The 9435-nt window shown below is 43.2% G+C and overlaps 1 protein-coding gene across 27 annotated transcripts in view; it reads right to left on the bottom strand.

The window, feature by feature from the left end:
- Positions 1–1979, bottom strand: part of cmn (calymmin) — a 45558-nt gene extending 43579 nt beyond the window's left edge. For 22 of the 27 annotated variants that reach the window (XM_048233208.1, XM_048233195.1, XM_048233187.1 and 19 more), the window contains exon 1: positions 1835–1978. In XM_048233208.1, the coding sequence (XP_048089165.1) occupies positions 1835–1907 (73 nt within the window). In that variant the 5' untranslated portion in view covers positions 1908–1978. Of the gene's footprint in view, positions 1–1834 lie in introns of all 27 variants that reach the window. The other 5 variants (XM_048233199.1, XM_048233194.1, XM_048233188.1 and 2 more) reach the window with 1 other exon arrangement.
- Positions 1980–9435: the final 7456 nt, after the last annotated feature.

Raw genomic sequence — 9435 nt, forward strand, 5'->3', positions numbered from 1 at the left:
AGACAATACATTAGCCATTGCCATAACCAATTTAACCATCTTTTGATATGTGTAATTTCCGTGTAATGCGTCACAAAGACTAGCCTACTTCATGAGAGTAGGCTTTAGTGCACATTCTTTGGGTGCACATAGCTCTAAACCATGATGTTCACAAAGGTATTTTTTTTGTCAAGGAGACTTCTTTTTAGAGCACACACTTGACGATGGACGGACATGTTGTATATTTGTCGAATACTTTCACTTAGCGTTTCATTTGGCGCAGTAAAGGCTAAAAGAGGACATCATAAAAGTGCTGCGTCATGGACCGCCGAACCTCGCCAGCTCACGACTCTCGCCATGCTGTGTGTGTGCGCGCTCGACGCATCAATAGAGGGACTGTGTACAAGCCATAAAACAGCGGGCTCACAGTGAGATGTCACATTCAGATGGGCGCTAACACCAAAGTTTCAATTTCTTTGATTTGCGGGAAGAGAGTCTACGACTATAGCGGAAGGGTAAGGAAGGTTGTTTCACGAAATATCTAAAAGATTCCACAGCGCACCTTACGTCGGCGTTGCTAGCGTAGTATGATTTTTTGTCCCGTCTAATTTACATTTTACAGGATCCTTCGAAATTCTGCGCGTGAACGCCAGCGTAAGGAGAACAGGTTTCTACCTCTTCTTCTTTCCGGACAACGGTTGGTAGATGACACTGGCTTGTGACAAGCTTTAGATTTAAGAGACTTCGGTAGTCTAACACCTTGCTACTATCCTAACTGAATTCATTTTTCATTCATAATTCATAATTCATTCATAATAACGAATGTATGTGTGTCAAAATTGAAGTATGAAATTAGCCTATGTGGCATACACTATGTACCCAAATATATATTTTAAAGGCGTAGCCTGGTATCCAATCAGCATACCATGGGGTATGTCATGTCCAGTGGAGAAGAGTAATTAAATCAAGCAGACAATCCTACACAATAAACATGTCCAGATGTGATTTTCGCCACCAACGCAGTCAGCCCCCTCGTTGACAGACAGGCCGAGTATATTTTCTCTGTCTGAACACGGAGGTGATAGCCTCAAGTTTTGGACTCAGTAGAGACATTGTTAATGGAGCTCAACAGCACATCTGGACGCAATACAGGGAAGATAAATCATGCGGACTGCGCGGCCCACAGCGGAGACGCGTCAGTGACACGCACACCTTGCACGAGGTGATTAATCAACTTGGTCCCGCAACTGGATGGAACTCCATCAGAATGCACCAAGTTTACTGAACTATTGTTTTAGTCATACATTTTGCTTCAGTACTTGGGCAAATCAACATAGCTACATTTAAAACGTCTAATTCAGCTGGGAAATATATCATTTGCAATACAATTCAGTTAAATTAACTCTTGAAAGACTATTAATCTAATTTGCATTTGTGACTGACAAAGACACTTATTATGACCATAAGGAAAGTAGGCCCTACAAAACATTAATGCATCCATTAAATCACATAACCTAGGACTTTGGGCAAAGCAAAGTCTGTCCGTGAGTCATAGCCTATGTCTCTCAGCACAAATGTGAGGTCAAGGGATGGATACACACACACACACACACACAATGTATGCTTATATCGTTGCTTCAACATGCCTTATTCAACATGCGGTCAGAGAGCTCTCAGATGATGATGATCTGCTGCTACACACACACACACACACACACACATACACACAGCTACCAACTATACTTGTTCATTCACCTGTGTGATTACACAGACACACACACCATGTAGCACATCTGCACACACCTGCACACACACACTCTCTCTCACACACACACACACACATACACACACACACCTGTGCCTCCCTGCAGAGTGACCTGAGCCAGCCATAGCACCAGTGCCGTCTGCAGCACCGTTCGTCCCGACATCTTCAACGCTGACCCAACCAGGAAGAGGGGGATGAGAGTAGTGCAGCGAAAAGAAGAGGAGAAAAGAAATGTAAAAAAAACAAAGTAGACCCACAGGACCACAGAGGGGTTATCAGTGCACAGACAGCAGGCACGACCAGCGCTCGCTCAGGGTTCTTATACCCTCCTGCCCCCAGCCCCCCGTCTTCTGCCCTCCTGCAACCCCCTAACTCTGCCTCCCCCCCATTCCACTTCTCTATCCTACCCCCTATTGGTCACTCTCAAAGGCCCTCCTCTTTCAGTGTGAACCCCCCCCTCCCACACACACACACACACATACACACACACACACCCCCACACCTCTCTATTCTGAAACTTTGCCCCAATTGCCCCCCTTCCACTCCATTCCAGGTCTGGGAGTACACACTGGAGCTGAATAACGGGGCACTTAAAGTACATTAACACTTACCCTCGGAGTCTGGTGTGTGTGTGTGTGTGTGTGTGTGTGCACGTGTGTGTGTGTAGGCTGGGGTCAGACACTGATTGATAGGCTCCACATGTGCTGCTGTTGGTGCGGAGACTCTGCTGATGGAGAAGAGACGGACAGAGTTATCACAGTGTCACCCCCACACACACACACACACCCAAGAGGTTTATTAGTGTCCCAGAGTTTATGCTCCGCAGGTTGCTAATGAGGTGCCTCAGTCCTTAGTGTTGCTACAGACCTATAGGGCTTTCATTTGTATGACACACAATGAGCCAGGTTATAATAATATATATATATTTTTTTATTTAAATTATTTATTTTTTATAGCGCCTTTAAAGAGCCTTTACACCCAAGGTTGCTTATGAGTTAATACCACTTTGCACAAAGTAAAGCAAATGTTATTATTAGGCAAAGCTATTTTGCTCATTTAATACAGCGTGTATGAATTTACAGTAAGCATGAACATACTTATTATTCCTCTAAATGCCAAACCATTTACATTTACATGTATTAATTTATTCAGCACTCTTATCCTCTAGTAATAGTATTAACAAATGCAGTAGCAATTCCTAGCTAAAGTCTCCTCTGCACAGTAGCTTGAATGTTCTCTTGCTGTAAGTTGCTTTGGATAAAAGTGTCCGTTCAGTGAACAAATGTAGATGATTTAGTAGATGCTTTTATCGAAAATGACTTACAAAAATGAGGAATAACATCCAAGCTACAATGCAGAGGAAACCTTAGGTAGCAATTAACACTACAGTAAAACATCTAAACTTGTGAAAATGCATCGACTGCAAGCGGTCATTTAAAGGAAACCTCCATCACATTCCTCTAAATCAGCGGCTCCCAAAAGTTTTTCCCCGCACCACCTTCATCCTGACTCGGCTCCAGAGCCGGACAGTAACGGAGTACATTTACTTGATAACAGTACTTGAGTACAATTTTGAGGGATCTGTACTTTACTCGAGTATAATTTTTGGGGAGTACTCATGACTTTACTCAAGTACTTTTGAGAGGCAAATATTGTTCTCCACTACATTTCTATCCATAACCGTGACTTCTCGGAAACCTTCAATTTGTTGTTTCCCTCTCAAACGTGATTGGATTGTGCAGGCGCCACTGATTGGGACAGCCTATCAACAATCACCTTCAGCTTTCCGCCAAAGTCAACTCCATGGTCAGATTTAGATAAGAGACGAAACCATGGACGGAACAATGGATGAAGGTCAATGGATGGATGAACAATGGATGCAGGTCCATCCCGGGAATGTGCCAACCCGTGGCCCCAGACTATTTCAATTTTCTGAACAAGTTAATGATAGTTTTCGCTTCAAGTGTTTCAATTACAAAATAGTATTTTGTATATGAAATACGTATTTTAAATACATGTATTAGAAATACTGCCCATCCCTGGCAACATGGTAAAAAGATGAAAATAACTTGATTTTACTTTACTCAATTCCTTTTACATTCTCCAAGGTAAAATAACATTAACATTTTTCATAACTCCATGTAGGACGTTTCTGTACATAAATGTGGCAGTGGTAATGCAATATTTAGAAAATGTAGGCTACTCTTGTACTCTTGATACTCAAGTACTTTTAAAAACAAGTACTTCAGTACTTTTACTTAAGTAGACATCTGACTGTTGTACTTTTACTTGTACTTGAGTAAAATTTAGCAAGGGGTATCTGTACTTTTACTCAAGTAATGAAGCTGTGTACTCTGTCCGCCTCTGCTCGGCTCGTGTACCCCCACCATCCGACACACAAAAACGTAAAACTTTCTATTGACGCATTCCAGGCATCATGTTTAATTAGCCGCCCTACACGATAGCGAATAACAAAATCAAAATCTGCAATGTGGAGAACAACATTATGAAACACAAAGAACAAAGAGAACATAGGCTTAAGATAAAAAAAAAAAAACATTTTTAACACTTTTCTGACATTGCCCTTTTTATCTCGCATTACCTGCTAGTGGAAGCTCGCGTACCACAGTTTGGGTATCCCTGCTCTAAATGTAAAAACGCGTTAATGATGCGTTAATAAAAACTCATCCAATTAGTGCTTGATCGTGCCCTGCGACATGTCGGTGAATAAGCAGATACAGATACAGGTATCGACTCCTGCGGTTTCAAATTATAGTCCAAAGAGTCCAATTACAGTGAGCTGTAAAGTCATTGCAGTGCTTTGCATCGCTGGTGTCTTTCCAGGCACAATAAAAGGGAGGATGGCATTTTTGGATGGATTTGTTGTGTATGTGTAGTCGATTCGACCAGACCGTTCAATCATTTGGGAAATAAAATCAAAATAACACACATGTGTGCAGACACAAGGTAAACACCAGTGTGCCATGGAAGTGTCAGTGGTTGGGGAGGGTGCTGTGTTATGGGCATCACACACACACACACACAGACAGAGAGAGAGAGAGACACAGCAAGAGAGAGAGAGAAATTCCGAACAATAAAAAGCTTTCATTTGTTGCATGAAGACAACACAGCAGTGGAAATCAAAGCCCTCAAACTATAGCTAGAGCATATTGTGGTGCTCACACATGTCAAAATGGTTCTAGAGAATTCCCCTCCTATGCTGATTGCAGAGTGAAGTTTGGGATGAACTAGTGAGCGCTCAGCCCCTGGGTGGAGACGGCCGCAGCTGCCCTCGTCATCACAGGTGCGTTACAGGATTTCTACAGGTGCGCGGAACATGGGACAGTGTGTGGCAAAGCGGCCGCTATGGCAACCTTAGTTCTGGGCACGTTCTCTGCAGCAGGTGTGAGGAACTCATGAGGAACGTGTTCCGTGCTGTGTTGTCTGCTATGATGGAAAAGTGGACAAAGCTGGTCAAGAACTCCTGTAAAAGCGGGTGACCTTATAATCGAAAGACGAGAATAAACTCCGCCAGTGCACTCCGTGACACGGACGACTCCTCCCCCCCCCTCCTCACGTCATTACATCCCAGGCCTAATCTCTTCCTTCTCTTTTCTTCTCTCTCTCTTTCTCTCTCTCTCTCTCTCTACAAACCGAGTTGTAAAGAGTTTCCATGATCTCAGCTGAAAGACACAGACAGACAGTGAGAGAGAGAGAGAGAGAGAGAAAGTGTACCTAGAAGACAAGTAAAAGGGGAAAGATTGCAAAGACATCTCGCCTTTGGCAGACATTCCACACCGTACACTCAAATCCTCTCCTGGAGGGGTCAAGGGGAGTTTAGAGCCCGGCCTTTGACCTTTACAAACCTTCCAAAATCTGATCTCTCACACACTTGGCTTACATGCAACCTCAGATTACCCTGGATACCACACACACACACACACACACAAACACACTAACATAGACTGGCCCCCAGCACAGAATTCACATCTGAGTTGGTCTGCTTCAAGATCAGTGATTTAAAGCACGGCCCAGGATTCCGATCAGGATTCCAAACTTTATGTACTGGTCCGTTTTCTACGTTTTACAATAGGAAAATCTTCACATAAGTGTAGTTCAGGGAGCCTATCAAATTGAACCATGACCTTGGTATTTAGGGTTCTTTGTCTTCCAATTCATGTTTTCAAGTATTCATTAATTCCATAATATGAAGAGTTCAGATGCAAAAGCCTGTAGATGCCACCACCTCCATCTAAGATTTGATAACGATGGTGAGTGAATAGTCTCCACACATAGTATATGTTAGTCAAATAATTTTGCTTCAAAACCTGCTAAATATCACTCTCAGTTCAGATGGATTTAGAGGGTTTCACATTGGAACTCTTTCTGTATAGCCTTTGGAGTCTTGTTTTGTGTACAGCTATTGTGGGGTTTATGTGTCCTCTCTGTGTTCGAGAAGCACACACACAACATGTTGAGAAAAGGCAGGACATTCCTCAGATGACTGGGTTTGACCGCTAAGGCTGGTCTCCGTAAACACCGGCCATTTGTGCTCAGGCTTTACAATACAGTTTGCCACCAGTTTTTACTGGGCATTTAACAAAGACACAAACCACTTCAGCTCAGCAGGCTCTTACAGGGAGGCTACATCGGGCACGGAACTGAAGCGTGTCCGTTAGCATAGCATCCGCTGCAACAATTAGCTTCCACTGTAATCAATGGAACTGAAGCGTGTCCGTTCGCATAGCGTCCGATGCAACTATTAGTTTCCACTGTAATCAATGGAACTGAAGCGTGTCCGTTAGCATAGCGTCCGCTGCAACAATTAGCTTCCACTGTAGTCAATGGAACTGAAGCGTGTCCGTTAGCATAGCGTCCGCTGCAACAATTAGCTTCCACTGTAATCAATGGAACTGAAGCGTGTCCGTTCGCATAGCGTCCGATGCAACTATTAGTTTCCACTGTAATCAATGGAACTGAAGCGTGTCCGTTAGCATAGTCCGCTGCAACAATTAGCTTCCACTGTAATCAATGGAACTGAAGCGTCCCGTTCGTGGAGCGTCCGCTGCAACAATTAGCTTCCACTGTAACCAATTGGACTGGCTACACCAGACATGATAGTGGTGCAAATGTTTGAAAAAAAAATAGACCAGTCTTCTAAAAGTATTTTTACGCTCTGCAAACGGAGCGCTTCAGTTGTGCACCTGGCGTAGGCCGGGTGTTGGTCTTTCAGTGCCAGAGTCTAATTCAGCCGGTAAAAAATATAAAAAATATTTTTAAAGGCAGCCGTCTGACAGAGTAGTTTGTTTTATACTAATTATAAGTACCAGTAGCGAGGCGTGGGCCTGTGAAGGGGTTCTGCACTGATGGTTTTGGTAAATGAGCTCTTTGGCCTCGTCTCGCTGACAGGTGAGGCAGACCCAGCCTGTGAAGCTCATGGTAAACACAGGAGATGATGCCACAGTGTTTTACAGTCTTGTGAAATATCCGCAGCGGCCATTTTCTTCCCCCAAGGAAACAGGAGAGAGAAAGAGTGAGAGTTCTGGTCTTGCTCAAAGGCTGCAACAAGAATCACTACAGCATAGAGAGAGAGAGACAGTGAGAGAGTTAGTGTGTGTGTGTGTGTATGTGTGAGAGAGAGAGTGAGAGAGTTAGTGTGTGTGTGTGTGTGTGTGTGTGTGAGAGAGAAAGAGACAGTGAGAGAGTTAGTGTGTGTGTGTGTGTGTATGTGAGAGAGAGAGAGTGAGAGAGTTAGTGTGTGTGTGTGTATGTGTGAGAGAGAAAGAGACAGTGAGAGAGTTAGTGTGTGTGTGTGTGAGAGAGAGAGAGAGAGAAAGAGAAACATGCTGAGAGACTCGCCATGCTACAGTAACCTGCCGAATACTGACGTCAGTGTCAATGTGAGAACTTGCTGTCTAAACAGTTTTATTTATTTATTTATTTTATTACATGATTAATTCTCCACTTCTGTTGATTTTTCCTTGTTATATTTTAAAAAGGTCTGTTTAAGTTTAAGACAAGCGTGTTTTGTGTAATGTGGCCTGTCTAATGAGGTATATGAGTGGTTTGCACATCAACCATTACAGGGAGCTTCTTGAAATAGGTGTCCATGAAAAAGCCTTGTGTAAGCCTATAGCTGTCCTCAACTGTACCTTGTCTGTGTATGCCCATCAATTAAACCAATGCTGTTGATATTTGAAATGAGTTGGACAGCACAGCATAGAACACAATGATGCAATGGTCTCTGCGGATCTTCTTTGTGAGAGGTGGTTGTGTGTGTGTGTGTGTGGTGAGAAGTGGTTGTCGTGAAGAAAGCATACAGTAGTGCATCATCAGATGGTGAGGAGATGTGTTTCAGGAATGAGGGCAGAATAAGCCCTACTGTTTCATCAGTCAACACACAAACACACACACACACACACACACAGCATGATTTCGGAAGGCAGACTGAGGAACTCTGTAGGGAAATATTTCCACAGAGACGCTAATGTAGTAATGAATCCGTGTTCCAAACACACACAAATACAGGAACATCCATCCACACTTCTAGTGAACAGACCTCCCACGTGCACAGTAACACACACACACAGAGCATACAGTCACTCATATACATACACACACCACACATACACACACTCTCTTCTCTCTTTCTCTCTGTCTCTCTCACACACACACACACGTGTTGTTAGTATGGTAAGATGTCAAGCACGGAAAAGACAAATAATCAAAATTGAATTCTTTCAGTCTTCTGAGTTGAGTTAGCTGGCTCTGAAAACACACTTAGTTCAGCTGGATCTTTGAATCTGTGTGTCTGCAAGAACATGCTATGTATAAATCAAAATTATGCAGGACAAGTAACCAAACATGTACATATAGGTACATAGTTTATATAAAGTCTTAAATGTTGTATCATCGATTGCAGGCCCAAAAAAGGCCCAAACATAAATGATCACATTCATCTAATCTTTCCTGACTATCCGCTAGCTGCCCACCCCATAAGCAGGCCATCAAAAAAACACTTCTCTGTAGGCAGCCTACACTGTGAGATCTGTACACAAAAACATTTGCTACCAACAAGTGTTTCCAACCACTCAAAGGCAAAATAAAGTGTTCCAACCAATAACCGACGAGATGCGTGTTCAGGAAAGTTTCGATTGCACGGGAGGGAGGAGGAGGGAGGAGGAGGGAGTAGCGAGCTAGCTATCTGTTTTGTTTAAACGTCAACAGACCGTGACGTTACCCTGCCATCGCTGATGCAACCTTTAATGTAACAATGTAAAAAAAGGGTTTGAGAGCATGACCTCTCAAGCTCTTTGATCTTCAGGTTGATGAGCGGCAAAATGGTTCAGTTAGGCTATGTCTGTTTTAGGACCTTAAGGGCCGTTCACACCAGGAACAATTATAAAGATAACTGTAACTAACGATGAAAGCATCCCCCACCTAGCTTCAGAGGTCACAACACCACTGCTGCCAATCACTGGAAAATCACCTGTAGGAGATAGATCCTGGGGTCTGGAAATCAACATGAGAAAGATATAGACAGATAGGAGAGGTTCGGCGATGGACACTAATGAATGAAAATAAATTTCACAGAATGTTAACGGCAGTGTTCTATGAACATGTATACTTTCTCAGTAATATATAAAGTTTCCCTATATCCTTTCCCCTGTCCCTATACTATCATCATCTCC

This window comes from Alosa alosa, chromosome 22, assembly GCF_017589495.1.
Source record: "Alosa alosa isolate M-15738 ecotype Scorff River chromosome 22, AALO_Geno_1.1, whole genome shotgun sequence".
Lineage (NCBI taxonomy): Eukaryota > Metazoa > Chordata > Actinopteri > Clupeiformes > Clupeidae > Alosa > Alosa alosa.